The 18577-nt window shown below is 56.6% G+C and overlaps 1 protein-coding gene across 9 annotated transcripts in view; it reads left to right on the top strand.

Annotated features, from left to right (window-relative positions):
• CACNA1A (calcium voltage-gated channel subunit alpha1 A) overlaps positions 1-14149 on the top strand; it is a 304210-nt gene extending 290061 nt beyond the window's left edge. For 6 of the 9 annotated variants that reach the window (XM_059696565.1, XM_059696563.1, XM_059696569.1 and 3 more), the window contains 9 exons: positions 6957-7064; positions 7191-7291; positions 8272-8372; positions 8472-8610; positions 8761-8874; positions 10083-10118; positions 11139-11391; positions 11661-11908; positions 12628-14149. In XM_059696565.1, coding sequence (XP_059552548.1) covers positions 6957-7064; positions 7191-7291; positions 8272-8372; positions 8472-8610; positions 8761-8874; positions 10083-10118; positions 11139-11391; positions 11661-11908; positions 12628-13308 — 1781 coding nt within the window. In that variant the 3' untranslated portion in view covers positions 13309-14149. The remainder of the gene's footprint in view (positions 1-6956; positions 7065-7190; positions 7292-8271; positions 8373-8471; positions 8611-8760; positions 8875-10082; positions 10119-11138; positions 11392-11660; positions 11909-12627) is intronic. The other 3 variants (XM_059696564.1, XM_059696571.1, XM_059696566.1) reach the window with 3 other exon arrangements.
• Positions 14150-18577: the final 4428 nt, after the last annotated feature.

The raw sequence follows: 18577 nt of genomic DNA, 5'->3' as shown, positions 1-18577 counted from the left end.
TTCCAGTCAAGGGCACATGCTCGGGTTGCAGGCTTGATCCCCATTGGGTGTGTAGAGGAGGCGGCCAATCGGTGATTCTCATCATTGATGTTTCTATCTCTCCCTCTCCCTTCCTCTCTGAAATCAATAAAAATATATTTTAAAAAAAAAAAAGGTCTGCAGAATGAGGTGGGGGAGGGGAGGACCATTGGCCTATAAACTCTGGGACACCACGAGTTCATGGGCGACTGCTGCCTGTGCACTAGGAGTCCTGGTGCTAATAATTCTGTAACTGGAGGAGGCCTAAGCCTGGAGTTCAGCCTTGAGGGAACCCCGTGACCCTAGGGGAGGGCCACCTGGAAACCCTCTAAGGATTTTCCCTTTATTTTTTTAATTTTTCTCCTGATCAATCCAGTGTATTTTTTAAATCTTTATTGTTGATATAGTATTACAGGTGTCCCCCTATCTCCCCCCATTGCCCCCCTCCACCAAGTGCCCACCCCACCCCAGGCCTTTGCCACCATGTTGTTCGTGTCCATAGGTAATGCATATATGCATATAATTTTCTGGTTATTCTCTTCCCACCCACCCCCTTCCCTCTGAGATTCCTCAGTCTGTTCCATGTTTCCCAGCCTCTGGTTCTGTTTTATTCACCAGTTTATTTTGTTCATTAGACTCCTTGTTGGTTTATTTTCATTTTTAGATTCAATTATTGATAGATATGTATTTATTACTATTTTTGTGTTCCTATTTTTAATATATTTTTATTGATTTCAGAGAGAAAGGGAGAGGAAGATATAGAAACATCAATGATGAGAGAGAATCATCGATCAGCTGCCTCCTGCATTTCCTCTACTGGAGATTAAGCCTGCAACCTGGGCATGTGCCCTTGACCAGAATCAAACCCAGGACCCTTTAGTTCCCAGGCAGATGCTGTATCCACTGAGCCAAACCAGCTAGGGCTTCATATTTTTTGGGTTTTTTTATCTTCTTCTCCTCCTCCTTCTTCTTCTCCTTCTTCTTCTTTCTCCTCCTCCTCCTCGTCCTCCTCCTCCTCCTCTTCCTCCTCCTCCTCTTCTTAAAGAATACCCTTGAACATTTCATGTAATACTGGTTTGGTGGTGATGAACTCCTTTAGCTTTTTCTTGTCTGAGAAGCTCTTTATCTGACCTTCAATTCTAAATGATGACTTTGCTGGGTAGAGTAATCTTGGTTGTAGGTCCTTGCTATTCATCACTTTGAATATTTCTTGCCACTTCCTTCCGCCTTGCAAAGTTTCTGTTGAGAAATCAGCTGACAGTCGTATTGGTGCTTCCTTGTAGGTAACTGACTGCTTTTCTCTTGTTGCTTCTAAGATTCTTTCTATGTCTTTAACCCTTGATATTTGAATTATGGTGTGTCTTGGTATAGGCCTCTTTGGATTCCTCTTGTTTGGGACTCTCTGCGCTTCCTGGACTTGTAAGTCTATTTCTTTTACCAGGTAGGGGAAATTTTCTGTCATTATTTCTTCGAATAAGTTTTCAATGTCTTGCGCTCTCTTCTCCTTCTGGCACCCCCATAATGATTGTTGGTGCACTTGAAGTTGTTCCAGAGGCTCTTTATACTACCTTCATATTTTTGGATTATTTTTTCTTTTTGCTCTTGTGCTTGGGTGTTTTTTGCTTCCTCATATTCCAAATTGTTGATTTGATTCTCAGAATCCTCTACTTTACTGTTGAATCCCTGAAATTATTCTTTATTTCGTTAGTGTATGCTTAATTTCTGACTTCCTTTTTCATGTCTTTGATGTTCTCACTAAGATTCTTGAAAGTCTCACTAAGTCCCTTGAAGCTCTCATTAAAACCCTTGAGCAACTTGGAAACATTGTTTTGAACCCTGTATCTAGTAGTTTGCTTGCTTTTATTTCATTTAGTTTTTTTTCTGGAGATTTCTTCTGTTTTTCATTTGTGACATGTTTCTTTGTCTCAGCATTTTTGGTGCTTTCCTGTGTTTGTTTCTATGTATTAGGCAGATCTCTTATGTCTCCTGGAATTGGTAGAATGGCCTTGTGTAGTAGGTGTCCTATAGGGCCCAGTGGCTTAGCCTCTCCAGTCACCAGAGGTGGGCACTGTAGGTACGTCCCTGTGTGGGCTGTGTGCACCATCTTGTAATAGTTGAGTCTGGATTGCTGTTGGCGTCACTGGGAGGAATTAACCTCTGTGAGGACCACCTGTGTCTACAGGTGGAAGAGCTGCTATGCAGGCAATACCCCTATGGAGCAGGACTTGCTTCAGTGGGGCTTTGGTGCTCCCTGAGTCTGCCCCTGGAGTGTGTCGCTTGTGGATGTGTAGAGCTGTAACCTGGTATGGCCTGAAGCTGTGCACCGGCTCAGGGGGCCTCCTGGGAGGTGCAAAGTCAGCCACTGCCTGGGGCCACCCCTTAGGAGCTACAGAGGGATCTGCAGATGCTGCATCTTGAATTGGGCTTGGAAGTGCCCGAGTGAGGCCCAGCTGCGAAGTAAGGCGGGCTGGGCCTCTTCTTGATAGGTTTGGGGCACACTGACACCAGCTGCAGCTTGTTTGAGAGGTTTTAAGAAAGTCTGAAGCCTGAGCCAGGACAGGCCATTCGTATGGAAAACTGGATGGGGTGGGGTCTCCAGGGCAGAGGGAACAGTGTGGGCCAGGCTGATGGAAACTCAGATATGGCTGCCAGTCAGTTCTGTGTGGGGGAGGTCTCAGCACAGGAGCAATGACCCCTGTGAGCACCCCCCTGTCTGGGAGAAAACCACCCCCCGAGTTTCTGCTCCGATGCCAGACAATTTCGTTCCTCCCCCTATGTCCCTGGATTCAGAGGGATTGAGTCCGAGTAAGTCCGTATGCCAGCCCTGTAAGAGATACTGCTGGGAATCCAGCAGCCTCCGTGTCACTCAGCCACAGTCCCTGCTAGTTTTTACAGCCCGAAGTTGTGGGGACTTCTCTTCCCAGCTCTGGAACCCTGGGCTGGGGGTCTGGTGTGGGGCTGGGACCCCTTGCTCCTCACAGGAGGCCTCTGCAGCCTAGATATCCCTCCCGATGTAAAAAACACCACACGTGGGTGTCGGACCAGCCCATTCTGCGCCTCCACCCCTCCTACCAGTCTCGATGTGCTTTCTTCTTTACTTCCCTAGTTGTAGAACCTCCGTTCAGCCTGGTTTCAGGCGGTTCTGAATGATGGTGGTTCTGTATTTTAGCTGTAATTTTGATGTCGCTGTGGGAGGCAGCGAGTACCAGCATTTACCTACACCACCATCTTGGCTCTTATCCGGATTTTCCCTTTGTTTAAATGTGGATGACAATCCTGGAGGCCAAGCTTCCCAGCGAATCGAAGCAAAATTCACTGGTTCTCAACCGGGAGATCTTGTCCCCCCAGGGGACAACTTGGCAATGTCTGGGGACACGTTTGGCAGTCAGGACTTGGGAAAGGAGGTGCTACTGGCATCTAGTGGGTGCTGCTCATCATCCCACAGTGCACAGGACCGCCCCACAGTCACTGACCCCACAATCACACGTGGGTGTGGACAGTGCTGACTGAGGCCCAGGAACCCTGCCCTGACTCCCTTGTGTCTTCGTCAGCGCAAGTGGCTATCCTCCTATATAATAAAGAGGTGATATGCAAATTGATCCTCATGCCATAACACCGTCACAAGATGGCGGCGCGCACAGCGGGGGCGGGCCCAGCGGCCGCTCCTCGCGGCTTCCACCGGGGTTTCCACAGCCCCGCGTGCACGCTGCGGGGGCAGGGCCTGGTGGCCACTCCACGCGGCCCGGAGGCGGGGCATTAGGGCGGCTCTCCAGGACTTGGGGCCGTCCCGCGGCACGCTGGCCACACAGGGCAGGGCTCCGGGACTCAGGGTGATCCCATGGTGCAGGGTGGAGGGTGGGAGTGGGGGGGGTGTCCCGGGTCTCGTGCGACTTCATGCGACAGGTCACTGGTAACAAAATAACAGCGACTGGGGGGGCTTAAACAGCAGGAATTTATTTTCTCACATTTCTGGAGCCTGAAGGTCCAGGTGCAGCCAGGCAGTTTCTCCTGAGGCCTCTCTCCTCGGCGTGCACATGGCCAGCCGCCTGTGTGCTGTGCCCCTGCATGGCCTTTCCTCGGTGTGTGCACACCCCAGGGTCTCTCCCTCTTACAGGACACCAGTCCTCTTGGGACCTCATGTAACTTTACGTCCTTAAAGGCCCCGTCTCCAAACACATTCACACAGGGGCTGAGGGCTTCAGCATGGATGTTGGAGGGACAGTTCCATCCCTATAGCAGGCGCCTTCTCTCTCTCCTCTAGAAGCAGGAGCTCGCTACACTGTCAGGAGAGGGTGACTTCTAACAGGAAATGGCACCTTCTCTTCTTTACCTTCCCATGTGTCTGCGAAGGAGCCATAGAGACCCCGGACACCTCACTTAGCTAGAGGCAGGAGACACAGCCACGAATTCCACCTGTTTCCCAGGAGGGAAGAAACATGTCGTAGGGTGTTGGTGCGGTGGCTCTTGAGAGTCCAGCCACACAGGGGATTGTCCCACATTTCTCCCACAATAGTCCTGACGTCCCAACTGCTGTAGGGACACATATTAGCTTCACACCACCCCCTGCTGCCCCACCCCAGTGACCACAGCCCTGCGTCACCCGTGGTAAAGAAAGACCTGCATCACCCGCGGTAAAGAAAGACCAGACCGTGGAGCAGGCCCTCTAGTGGGTGAGTGATGAAATGACAACTTGACACAATAAATACAGAGAAGAGGAAGCAGGAAAAAGACAGAGAAGGTGATGGGGGCATGTCTTAAGTAGGGGGGGTGGCTAGAAAGCTTCCCCGGTAAAGGGTTTGAGCAGGCCCGGAAGGAAGAAGGGGACCATGTAGAAAGGATAGTCCTGGCAGAAGACACAGCCCGTGCAGAGGCCCTGAAGGAGACTGCTCCTGGCAGGTTGGAGGGATCATGAGAAGGTCGCTGTGGTGGAAGCAGTGAGCGAAGGCGGATTGTGTAGGACCCTGTGAACTTGGACCATCACCCTGCCTGAGGTGGAGCGGAGGAGGGCTCTGAGCAGCGGAGCCACCTGCTGACTCAGGTGCTCACAGGTGCCGTCGGGCGGCTGTAGGAGGGAGAGGAAGACCTGGGCAGAGGCGACGGCACTGGTCCAGGCAGCTCCTCTTCCCATCACCTCCAGAGTCACGTGGGCGAAGATGAGTGGCAGTTCCGGAGAATGCCTGGCAGATGTCTGTGCTCGGACACACACCTGCTGAGAGGGAGAAGCCGGGCCAGGTGTCAGAGGCAGTGCTAGGAAAAGGAGGCGTGGGGAAGGCTGGGAGCGGGGGGCCAACGAGGGTGCAGGCAAAGCGGAATGTGAGCTCTGCCCGCACAGGGCAGCTGTTCAGCCTGCATGCCCAGTGGTTGGTTGTTAAAACACTGTGTGCTTTTCTGATGGCTGGGAGCCGGCCCCTGCCCTTCCCCCAGATCGCCTACACCTCCTCCCACAGTCCAGCAACTACAAAGTTAAAGTTTGGCCAGGACAGAGCGGGAGGGAAGGAGGAGGCACAAGAGGACTGGTGTATAAAGGGGCCCCATCCACAGTGCGCAGGGGCCTTGGGACCCGTGCTCTAGCTCTGTTATCAATGTCCCTTTCCTGCCTGCCAGTAGGGGGTTGAGACACGCCCCTGTGACCTCTTGTTGAGGTGTGCCCTCTGGCGGCCGTGGGAAGTAAGGGCTGGAGCGGGGAGAGCTGAGAGGAGGACACTGCACTGGTTAAGGTGGGAGGTTGTGGGGCCCAGGGTTGAAGGCTCTGAAAGGGAAGTAGGAGCAGAGACCAAGCTGGTGTGTTATTCAGGATGGACAAGAATGTGCTGCCGTAACAAACAGCCCCACAGTCTCGCACCGACACAGGTTTGCTTCCCACTCCCGTTCATGGGTCTTTCCTGGCTTGGCAAGGGGACTCAGTTCATCAGTCACTTAGGGGCCAGGCCGGAGAAAGCCACTGTCCCTCATGTCACCAGCCATCGTGACAGAACAAAAGAGAACCCAGAAGGGTCATTCACTGGCCACTAAATGCCCAAAGTGACACCTCACTCGGCTCACACCTCATTGGCAAGAACTCATCACAGGGCCCAGCCAATCACGGGGTCTAGTACGGGCCACACTACCATGTACTCAGGCAGGGATCGCTGGGAGCAGGGATCGCTGACAGAGCCTTAATGACCACCGGGCGGGGGAGAGGAGGCTTGGATGAGGGAGAAACCTCTATCAGAACTGCTCTGTGGCTTCGCAGCCTCCCTGGGGCCTCCCCAGGCCTCGCCACGGACCGATGCTGCTGTGGTAACAGTCCTATGGCCCACACTGTCCTAAGGCTGCACGCATATTAACTACTTTAATCATCAGACAACTCAGTGAGGCCCTGGCCATTGTGGCTCAGCTGGTGGGCATTGTCCCAGGCACCAAAAGACTGCTGGTTCGATTCAAGGGTAGGGCACATGCCTGGGTTATAGGCTCAACCTCCCATAGGGGGCAGGGTTGCAGGAGGCAGCCAATCAGTGTTACTCCCTCACATTAATGTCTCTCTCTCTCTCTCTCTCTCTCTCTCTCTCTCTCTCTCTAAAAATCAACGATAATATTTTTTTAAAACTCAGTGAGGCAGGAACAATTGCTATCATCCCCATTTCGCAAGTGGGGAGAATGAGGCACAGAGCAGTGGACTAACACCTAATGCAGTTGGAGTCAGATTTTGACCGGGGCCACCCAGCCCCTGTCGATGCTGAACTATCCCCCCACGCAGCTTCTCCACAGCCCTGTCCCTGCCAAGGACCGGAGCCCCCTGGTCATGTCTCCCTGGGCCAGCTGCACTGGGCACTGGGACCCGTGGGAACCAGGACTCCAGAGCGCTGGGTCGGCAGGAGCTGCTGGCTCGGCGACTGGCCTAGAGGCCAGCAGGTGCTCAGGCAGGCAGGCAACCAGGCCTCTCTGTGCCCGCATTGCAGGAGGGGCCGACAAGCAGCAGATGGACGCCGAGCTACGGAAAGAGATGATGGCCATCTGGCCCAACCTGTCCCAGAAAACACTGGACCTGCTGGTTACGCCTCATAAGTGTAAGAGCCCAGACCGGCCTGGCCCCGGGCCCAACCCAACAGGACAGAGGGGGAGGGGGGAGGAGGCACCGGAGGACGGGTGCATGCAGGGGCCCCGTCCACAGTGAGCGTGCTCTGTGCCCCCAGCCACGGACCTGACAGTGGGGAAGATCTACGCGGCCATGATGATCATGGAGTACTACCGGCAGAGCAAAGCCAAGAAGCTGCAGGCCATGCGCGAGGAGCAGGTATGGCTCAGGCCCTGACAGCTCTCCCCGCGGACATTCCTCCCTCTGGGGCCCCCAGGCTGGGAGACTGTACCTTCCTTGTCACCATGAGGACCGTCCAGAACAGTGGGGTGTAGCCAAGCCCCCGGGCAGGTCATTGGAAAGTAAGGCATAACCTGCGTTCATTCATCTGCTCCACCAACACTTACTGGGCACCTCCTGTTGTCAGGCACTGTTCTCAGCCCTCAGGGTGCAGCTGTGAGCAAAACAGACCAGAAGCCCTGTTGTGGAAATGCCAATAATGACAAAATGACTAAATGAGACAGCGCAGCAGAACATAGTCACTGTGGGAAAGAGTGCCTGAGGGAGGGGGTACAACTTGAAATGGGTAGTCAGGGGGGGCCTCCCTGAGGAGGTGACTTCTGAGCAAAGACTTCAAGGAAGAGAAAAGAGAGTGAGCCACGCACACACCTGGGGGAAGAACATTCTGGGCGGAGGGAACAGCCACTGCAAAGACCCTGAGGCAGGACTGTGAGTTTGAGTTTTGGAAACAGCAAGGTCTTAAGGCGCAACAGAGCAAGCAAGAGGGGCAGCGGGAGGAGACGAGGTGATAATTATGCAGGACCTTGGGGGCCCTGCGGACAACTTTGACTTCTGCTCTGAGTAAGGGGGCTCCTAGCAGGAAGTGACCTCTTACAGGGGTTGATGAGTGCCCTCTGGTGGCCGTGGGGAGTAAGGGCTGGAGCGGGGAGACCTGAGAGCAGAATACTGCTCTGGTTAAGGTGGGAGAGTATGGGGCTGGACCTGGGTGGTGGCCGTGGAGATGTAAGAAATGACCCCATTCTGGATGGATTTGGAAGAAAGAGGCTAGTAGGCTACTGATGGATCAGACCCTCCACAGCCTCCCTCACCCCCCCACCTATCCCTAACACGCACACGCACACGCACACGCACACGCACACGCACACACACTCTGCACACGCTGCTCTCTGCCTCCCCAGAACCGGACACCTCTCATGTTCCAGCGCATGGAGCCCCCGTCACCAACGCAGGAGGGGCAGAACGCCCTCCCCTCCACCCAGCTGGACCCCGGAGGAGGCCTGTGAGTGTCACTGGCTAGGAGGAGGGATGGAAGGGCAGGGAGTGCCCGTCCCAGGTACAGAAGCCCCTGGAGTGCCCACTGCCTGTGTCTCCCGTGCAGGATGGCTCATGAAAGTGGCATCAAGGAGAGCCCTTCCTGGGTGACCCAGCGAGCCCAGGAGATGTTCCAGAAGACGGGCACCTGGAGCCCGGAGCGAGGGCCCCCTACCGACATGCCCAACAGCCAGCCCAACTCTCAGGTGCCTCTGTCCTCTCGCTGCCCCACTGCTCACGGCCTGGGCAGTCCAGGAGGGTGGGGCCCGGGCCTGCAGCTCCACGCACACCAGGCTGCCCCTGGGGCACGTGTGCCCAGCCCCGGGGCTCACCCGGCCTTGCCATCTGCCCTGCAGTCTGTGGAGATGCGAGAGATGGGCCGAGATGGCTACTCAGACAGTGAGCGCTACCTCCCCACGGAAGGCCAGGCCCGGGCGGCCTCCATGCCCCGCCTCCCAGCGGAGAACCAGGTGAGCGCTTTCACCCACCCCCTTGGGGGGCCTGGGCCCCAGAGGCCCTGCCTCCTGAAGCCCAGGGCACCTCCTTCCTCCTCCGGGATGCAGGCCCCGTCCTCTGAGCCCCTCCTAACGGAGGGCAGAGAGAAAGGGGCTCCCCTGGGCAGGGTGCAGTAGCCACTGCCAAGTGGTTTGTCTCTGCCCTGTTTGGGGGTGCTGAGGCGGGAGGATGTGGAGGACACGTGGGGGTGTGGGAGGTGATGTGTGAGACTGCAATCAAGCATGCACACACAGGCACACAGGCATGCCCACACATGCACACATACACATACACATATGTGTGTTTTCATACACATGCACTCGCTTGCACAAGTAGGTCTGCTTTCAGAAACCTGGCAGGTCCTAGGACGTGACAGAGTCTGGGGAAGGCCCGGGACAGCTTGGGTTTGTCCTGTCTGGTCTCCGTGGGGGCTGCTGGGGAGGGGCAGGGCCGTGTGCCTGATGTGTGTCTGTGTGGCTGCTTACCAGCTGCAGGGCCCTGGGAAGGAGGAGGGTATGCGGGTCCCAATGCCCCGGGCCCATGGGGACTGAAACCAGAAGCATGGCTGGCTGTCCACCTGGCCCAGGAGGTGGGGCAGCATGTCTGACTGCAGGGCTGCCGTGTGCTGTGCCGGCTCATCTGCACGGGGTGGAAGGCTGCGCTGTGCCTGGCTGGGCTGGGGTCTACAAGGGGCCTGGCCCCTGGCTGTGGGAAGCACCCAGGCTGCATGTGGCTGCCCAGCCCTATCCTGCCAGCCTCTGCCCCCCAGGACTTAGCTGCTGGGCCCTGGGAGAGGGTTGAGACAAACTCAGCTGATGGCCACCTCCCCAAACCACCCCCCACCCCCAGCTTTGAGTGTCAGCCGGAGCCAGGGCTGGAGGCATTGCATGAGGCAGAGCCGGGGGCCAGGGGCCTGTGGCTACACCATCCCATCTGTCCATCTCTTGCCTCTGCCATCTGTCTGTCTGTGGTGTCTCCTGTCTGTCTCCTCTGTGCCCCTGGGGGGACTGCTGGCTGGGCCAGGGTTATCAGTTCCCAGGGACTTTAACCCCTCTCTCCCTCCCTCCATTCTCCCTCTCACTCCTCAGGTCTATGCACCACCTCTCGCTCCCCCTCTTGGCTTTTATATTTATTTTCTTCTTTCTGTTTTTTCTGTGTGCACCATCCCGTGGGGCTGTGACAGAGGAGAAGGGGCCGGCCACGTGGGAATAACCTCAGTGTATGTACCGCCCGCCCGTCTGCCACCAGCTGGGCTCTGGCCCCCTCTTCCCGCCCACCCCCCCTCGGGGGAGTCCTGTCCTTTCGGACTCCATCCTTTCTTTGCAGACAACACCTCCTCCCTCCCTGTGGAGACCTGTCCTCCTGTGTTCTGTTCTCTGTGTGCCCCACATGTGCCCTGTGAGGTGGCCCTTCTTCACCCCTCTTCCCCTTCCCCTCCTCCACCCCTTTCTCTTCAGAGCCCCACATTCCAAGAATCCTGAATGATGCCCCCACAGCTGGCCCACTCTTTTTCATTTCCCTGCCCACCCCTGACCCTCTGGTCTTGCAGCCCTGTGTCCCTTAAAACCCCTGCCTCGGGCATGCCCCCAGCCACTCAGCTGTGCTGGACTCTAGGGGATGTCCCCCGGCTCCTCTTCCTCTCCTCTCCCAGCTGCAGAGAACCAGTGTGTGGGGGGGGGGGGGCAGAAAGGGGTATTTAACCCTGGTGGGGTGGTGCAGCACGCACAGGTTCCCAGCTGCAGGCGGAGGATGAGAAGGCAGGTCTCCCAGGACCTGAGTGTCAGGGCAGCCCCTCCAGTGGGCAGGAAAGCCCAGACCCCACTGGCCAAAGGGGTCAGTGATTGGGGTGCTGGGTGCCTGGCCCTGAGTCTGTAGGCCTCACAGCCTCCCAGAGAGCATGCTGCCCAGTACCCAGTTCCCAGGTTTGCACTCAGGGTGAGCACAGCTCTTCTCTTCTGCCAGGCTGCGTGTCCGTGGCCGGATGCCCAGGGCGTAGAGGTGCCCCTGGGAGTGGTCCTTGAGAAGCAGCTGGGATGGATCAGAGGCTCTTGGCCAGAAACCCGGATGGGCCTGGGAGGGGACAGAGGCACCCCGGGGCCCTAGGTGATCGGGCCCCACCACCCACCACCCACCCCCACCCAGGCCTCGGCCTGAATGGTCACAGCCCGTCACTGATGGCTGATCGGGCAGGACAGGTGGGGCCAGCCTCTGACTCCAGCCGCTGACCTGTCTTCCCCAGACCATCTCAGACTCCAGCCCCATGAAGCGCTCGGCCTCCGTGCTGGGCCCCAAGGCCCGGCGCCTGGACGACTACTCCCTGGAGAGGGTGCCGCCAGAAGAGAACCAGCGGCACCACCAGCGACGCCGTGACCGCGACCGTGACCGCGACCGGGACCGTGACCGGGACCGCGACCGCGACCGTGACCGTGACCGTGACCGCGGCCACCGGGCCTCCGAGCGCTCCTTGGGCCGCTACACGGATGTGGACACAGGTGGGCCACCCCGCAGGGCCCAGGAACCGAAGGCTATGCCAGGGGACAGGGGAGGGGAGAGGGGGAGAGAAAGCAGAGGTGGGGAGACGCAGAGAAGAGGGCTGGGTGGCACCCCGCTGGGCTGAGGGACCTGGGGACTGGACCCCCAGAGCCCCCAGGGCCAGAGGAAAGCACTGCTTTTAGGGCCCACAGACCCTCTTGGTGGCCTCCTGTGTGCATGTCCTGCCCACCTCATGGCCTTCTGTCTGTCTGACCCCTGCCCGGCCCAGGCTTGGGGACAGACCTGAGCATGACCACCCAGTCGGGGGACCTGCCGTCAAAGGAGCGGGACCAGGAGCGGGGCAGGCCCAAGGACCGGAAGCACCGGCAGCACCATCACCACCACCACCACCACCACCCCCCGCCCCCCGACAAGGAGCGCTACGCCCAGGAGCGGCCTGACCACCGGGCCCGAGCCCGGGACCAGCGCTGGTCCCGCTCACCTAGTGAGGGCCCCGAGCACATGGCACACCGGCAGGTGGGTGTGGCAGGAGTTGCCCCCAGACCGAGCCAGGGGGGACCAGGAGAGGAGGGTGGCCCCCACGCCCCACTGTGACCTCTGACCCTGCCCACCACTGGGCTCCTTCCCAAGCCAAGGGGGGCCTGGGTGAGGGTGGACCTCGCCTCCCGCCACTGTGGCCCCCACTCTGCCCCAGCCCCTGCCGCCTGCCGCCCCCCTGCCTGCAGCTGCTTCCTCTTTGGTTGTGGATCACGTTTGCGTTCTGGCCAGCCCAGTCCTGCGCTGGCTGCCGCTGCCTTGCGCTTTCCTTTAACCCGGCTTCCGTTTTTGTTCCGATTATGATTTCTGTCCTCTGGACGCCTGTGAGTAATTTTTGAAACTTCTGCTATTTTAACCCCGAAACTTACAAAACTCCATTTCTCATTTCTCTTTTCACTTTGTTGTGTTGGTTTTTGACTTCCCCCGCCCTCCTTGTCTCTCTCCCTCCTCCCCCTCCTCCCCCACCCCCTCCCCCTTCCCCCTCTCCTCCCCCTCCTCCCGGTGGCTGTTGCTTTTTTCCTTTTTTTTCCATTCAAACGTCCTGTCCTCCACCTCCCCACCCCCCCCCCATCCCGCCCCGGCCCCTCTCCCGCCTCCTCCGGTTTCCCTCGGACCCTCCCCGTGTCTCCTCCTGTCTCCTCCTGGTTGATTTTGTTGTATCTTTTGTTTTGATTTCCTTTGTTTCAATTTTCGTGTAGGGCAGTAGTTCCGTAAGTGGAAGCCCAGCCCCCTCAACGTCTGGCACCAGCACTCCGCGGCGGGGCCGCCGCCAGCTCCCCCAGACCCCCTCCACCCCCCGGCCGCACGTGTCCTACTCCCCCGTGGTCCGCAAGGCCGGCGGCGCGGGGCCCCCGCAGCAGCAGCAGCTGGTGGCGCGGCCGGGCCGGGCGGCCCCCGGCGGCCCGCGGAGGTACCCGGGCCCCGCCGCCGAGCCGCTGGCGGGGGAGCGGCCGCCGGGCGGGCACCGCTCGCCGGCACCGGAGCGGCGGGGCGCGGCGCCCAGCGAGTCCCCCAGGGCGTGTCGCCACGGCGGGGCGCGGTGGCCGGCGTCCGCCGCGCACCCCTCCGAGTGGTCCCCGGGCCCCCGGCACCACGGCTACTACCGGGGCTCCGACTACGACGAGGCGGACGGCCCGGGCGGCGGCGGGGATGACGCGCCCTACGAGGCGCCCTACGACGCGCCGCCCCCCGCGCGGCACACGTGCTCGCCCAGGACTCCCCGGGCCGCGGGCCTGGCGGGCGCGTCGCCCTCTCGGCACGGCCGGCGGCTCCCCAACGGCTACTACCCGGCCCACGGACTGGCCAGGCCCCGGGGGCCGGGCTCCCGCAAAGGCCTGCACGACGCCTACAGCGAGACAGACGACGACGACTGGTGCTAAGCCCGGGCGAGGTGGCACCCGCGCCCGCCCGGCCCCCCCCACGCACCCCGCGCACACCCCCCACGGGGAGGAGCCGCCCGGCCGCGAGGCCACCTCGCTGCCACCGGCCCAGCGCCCGGGGGAGGCCGGGGAGAGGACCTGCCGGGCGCCCCCGGACTCTGGAGGGAGTCCCCAGGGCCGGGGCGCCCCCGAGTGCCCCACCGAGACCCTCGGCGCCCCCCACCCAGCCCCGACCCCCCGCGACGGGGACCCTCGGGGGGACAGACCAACCACACAGCCAAGGGATTCGAATTAACTCAGCCATTTTTGGAGAACCTTGGGGAACATGGAAATTTCAAAAAAAAAAAAAAAAACATTTTTAAAAAGAAAAACGGGGAGAAAAAAAAAATCGCTTCTATTGATGAGTTTTATCATCTCAATTGAACCTTTCCTTCCCCTGGGTGAACGCGAGCTGGTGGCCCGTGTGTGGCTGAGACACCGAAACCCAGCGTCCCACACAGACCTCCGCCAGACAGCTCAGACCCCACACACGTGCTCAGACACACACAGGAGTGCTTGCTGGTTATACCAAACCCTACTATTACTGCCTGCAGAAATCGATTTAAAAAAAAAATAAACAATTTTAAAAAGGACAAAAAAATTAACGATTGAGAAAAGAAGCATTTTTTCTGACATTTGGTCCTGCTTGAAATAACAAAAGAAAAAAAAAAAGACCACCACCACCGATTTCCTTTGCTTCTTTCTGCCTTTTTCCTACCTTGTTTGAAAACTGTGGGCTTGGGACTGTGAATTATTGCATGACATTCAAAAAGAAAAAAAAAAAATAAAAAGTTGAATCAAAGGGCTTATGGACTGAGTGGTCTTTAACCCTCTGCAAAGTGTCCCCGGGGTTTTGGGGGGGAACCGTGGCAGGAGGCGCTTTGAAAGTAGGTAAGGAGGTGAGCCGAGCTCTTCAGCACCCAGGTGTGGTTCCAGAGAGCTCGGCTCACAAGCACCCCCTGGGTCCCCAGCTCGGTGGCCGGAGCGCCAGTGATTCCGGCTGCCTCCTAACCAGGCCCAGGAAAGCCTAGGCCAGTGGCTCTCAGCCTGGGCTGCACGTGAGAATCACCCGGGAATCTTGTTAAAATCCTGATTTCTGGGCCTCATCCTCCGGAAGTTCTGTTTCTTTGTTATGGGGTGGGGCCACAACATTAGTAACAAAGAAACAGAATTTCCGGAGGACGAGGCCCAGAAATCGGGATTTTAACAAGATTCCCGGGTGATTCTCACGTGCAGCCCAGGCGGAGAACCGCTGGCTAGGCCAAAGATGCTAAGCAGGCCCTTGCCGGCTGCCCAATAAGACACTGGAGAGGTGGGGGTGTTTGTTTATTTGTTTTCCTTTTTCAATTCCCATTTACATTCAAGAGAGGGTTTTAGCCCTAGCCAGTTTGGCTCAGTGGATAGAGCATCAGTCTGGGGACTGAAGGGCCCCGGCTTTGATTCTGGTCAAGGGCACATGCCTGGGTTGTGGGCTCAATCCCCAGTAGGGGGTGTGCAGGAGGCAGCCGATCAATCTCTTATCATGGATGTTCCTATCTCCCTCTCCCTCTCCCTTCCTCTCTAACATCAGTAAAAATACATTTTTTTAAAAAGCGAGAGAGACGGTTTTAACTTCCTACCCAGACAACTTGACCGATCGTAACCCCCACAGGCTTCCAGACCAGCTGTCCGCGAAGGCCAACGCTGATCCCTGTCAGAGGTCCCCCTCGAGACGCAGGGGTAGGGTGGGGGGATGCATGCAATTCTATCCAGAGCCAGGAAGCTACGGCCATCTGTTTGCCAGAGAATAAGGCCCACTGTTGGAGCCACCCCACCCCCCACCCCACCCCGGGACCCAGAGGCCAGACTTGTAGCTGAGTGCCAGGAGTCTGGACGCCAGGCCGCCACAGCCCACACCTTCAGCGGGAGTGAGTGTAAGTTGCCCAGTAGACACAGGTGGAGGGAGGAGGGATCAGGGAATGAAGAGGCAGAGGAGGACTCGCCTCACGCCCTGGTCTCACATCTCAGTACCTGGCCTGAGCCACCTCGCCTGGAAACCTGAAGAAGGGACAAGGAAACAGGCTCTGAGGGCCAGGGGTGCTGTGCCAATGCCCTGGGCAGCTCCCTTTCTGGGGCACAGCCAAATGGAACCAGGCTCCATTTCAGACAGGTCCTTCAGGCTGGAAGGAATTCTACCCCCTCCCTGCAACCCACCGCCTCCAATTGCTACTCCTCGGACTCAACATCCTATCTGTGAAATGGGACCCTCTGCTGTGTCAAGGAGGCAACGTTTTCCATCTACCCTCTTAGGTTCCGTGATGGAGGCCCGCGAATTAAACTAACAAACGGCAGATTACCAGGAGAAAAGGCACACAGTTTTTAGTAATACTTACAGAAAAGGGAAGTCACAGAAAAGAAGTGGAATTCAAAGAAGCATTTTGACTCAGGGACTTCCTATATCATTTGAAACATAGGAAAGGGGATTTGAGCGTCAATGGACTATACATTGTGGGGAATGACAAGGAAATAAGGGGGGGGACTAGAGAAATGTAAAGGCGATTATAGTAGGGTTGTTGATGCAGACTCAGCTCAGTGCTGGCTCTCCATTCCCAGTGATGCCAGCCCCTCTCCTCTTCCTAGTACAGATGGCAGAGACACCCACCACCAAGGAAAATTCATGTCACCTTCTCAGAGGGAAAAGTATGCCCTGCTTGTAGGCAGAGGAGGGGAGGGCAGAGAACTCCCTGCACCTGTTGATTGTCAATTGCCTTCAGCTCAGAATGATCCTACACCAAAGTGACATATTTGGGGGGGGCATACCCGGATTCCCGCCAGCTGCCAAAGGGCTTAGGGGTCACGGTTGGGTGAGACAGATCTGTGCTGGTCACCAAATAGCGCTCCCCAACTGCCAGAAGCGCAGACGGCACTGGGGTGAAGTCCTGATTTTAGAGAAACAACCAGAAGGGGGCGTGTGAGGACAGGACGCTCTGCAGGAGGCTGTTGGTCACTGTCAGTTGCAAAAGCCTCACCAGCACAGCAAAGCCAGCGTCTTACAGTGACCATGCTTAGAGTGACAAAACATTTAAGTTTCATAAAAATAAAACTTTTACAGAATTCATGGAATATCCTTAGCCGGTGTGGCTCAGTGGCTAGAGCGTCGCCCTGCAGACTGAAGGGTCGCAGGTTCAATTCTGGTCAAAGGCATGTACCCCGGGTGCAGGCTCAATCCCAGGCCCCAGTGGGGGTGCGGCCAAATTGATGTGTCTCTCTCCCACAGATGTTTCTCTCTCTGTGTCTCTCCCCCGTCTCTTCCACTCTCTCTAACAATCAATGGGAAAATGTCCTCGGGTGAGGATTAACAAAATTAATGAAATAGTAGTACTATTGGTCTAGGACGGCCTTAAAAAAAGTCACCACAGGCTCGGTGGCTTAAAACAACAGAAATGTATTCTCTCGCAATTCAGGAGGCAAGAAGTCTGACATCAAGGTGTCAGCAGGGTTTCAAAGCCACACTGAGGGCTCTGACAGAGGACATACCCACCCACCACCACCTTCCCGTTTCTGGTGGCGCTGCCATTCCTTGGCTTGTGGGGGCCTCGCTTCAGTCTCGGCCTCCATCTTCACTCGGCCTCGTTTCCGGTGTCTCTGTGTGTCCTTTTCTGTCTTTTCTGAAGACACATTCGCCGGATTTAGGACCCCCTCCATCTAGTCTGAACTCATTTCCATCCTTACCTTTTTTTTTTTTTTTTTTTTTTTAAATATATTTTATTGATTTTTTACAGAGAGAGAAAGGGAGAGAGATAGAGAGTCAGAAACATCGATGGGAGAGAAACATCGATCAGCTGCCTCCTGCACATCTGCCACTGGGGATGTGCCCGCAACCCAGGTACATGCCCTTGACCGGAATCGAACCTGGGACCCCTCGGTCCGCAGGCCGACGCTCTATCCACTGAGCCAAACCGGTTTCGGCTCCATCCTTACCTTAATTACATCTGCAAAGACACTCTTTCCAAGTAAGGTCCCTGTAGTTTAAGAACTTGGTCTGTGTCCCCAGTTCCTGGCACGGAGCTCCTGAAACGCTTGGTATTTCCTGAGTCATAGGAGTACCTTTTGTTATTCACAAGGAACCCCTGTAGAGCACACCTGTGTTTATGCTCATGAGCTAACAGGGCGGGGTTCCCTCGGTTGCTTTAGCATGGGGGCTGGGCTCCAGAAAGACCACGTGGTTGGAGGGTGGGAACTTTCTGGCCACCTCCAACCTCTGGGATAGAGATTGGGTTCGAGAAACAAAGAGGTAAGGAGAGCTTCCAAGTTGGCAAACACATCCAGGGTGGGACACCCCAACTTCACGGGGACAGGAGCTCCTGCTCTCAGGACCCCTTTCTCCGGCAGTTCATTTTGAATTCTTTCTAACAAACCAGTAACATCAAAAGCGCCTTCCTGCCCGGCTGGTGTGGCTCAGTGCTTGAGCATCGACCTATAAACCAGGAGGTTACGGTTCGATTCCTGGTCAGGGCACATCCTTGGGTTGTGGGCTGGATCCCGAGGCGGGAGGGGGGGGGGGCGCAGGAAACAGCCAATCAGTGATTCTCTGTCATCACTGATGTTTCCATCTCCCTCTCCCTTCCTCTCTGAAGTCAATAAAAGAATTTAAAAGAATGCGTTTATTAGGCCATTGCTAGTACACGCACAATAAATGACTGGTCTTGGGGCAGAGAGTCTCACCTGCCGGCGCATGGTGGGTAGGAGTTCTGCAAGCATTTTTATACATGAAGTTGGGGGAAGAAAATGGAAGCTGCTCTGAAAGGACTTACATTGGCTATAGACAAAGAGGGTGGGAGAAGCTGAGGCCAGGCCCGCTCTGGGATAGGCCAGCAGACTCCCCAAAGCTCATGTGTAAACAACAACTTGAGGCTCCTGGGCTCCCACCTGGCTATTCTTTCTCCCTCCTTTTTCTTTTCTTCTTTTTTTTGTTATTCTCTCTTTAGATAATCTCAGAAATAGCCACCTGGGAGTTGTTTTCTTTTTTTAATGTGTGTGTTTTTTATTGATTATTATTTATTTATTTATTTATTTATTTATTTATTTTTAGAGATGAAAGGAGAGGGAGAGGGAAACATTGATGCGAGAGAGAAACATAAATCCACCTCCCCCCCCCCCACACACACACACACCCGACTGGGGATCGATCGAGCCCAAGACCCAGGCATGTACCCTGACCAGGAATCCAACCAGCGACCCCCCGGTGCAC

Source organism: Myotis daubentonii, chromosome 5, assembly GCF_963259705.1.
Source record: "Myotis daubentonii chromosome 5, mMyoDau2.1, whole genome shotgun sequence".
Taxonomy (NCBI): domain Eukaryota; kingdom Metazoa; phylum Chordata; class Mammalia; order Chiroptera; family Vespertilionidae; genus Myotis; species Myotis daubentonii.
The sequence above is the reverse complement of the archived record's forward strand: the minus strand, read 5'-3'. Positions and strand labels throughout refer to the sequence as shown.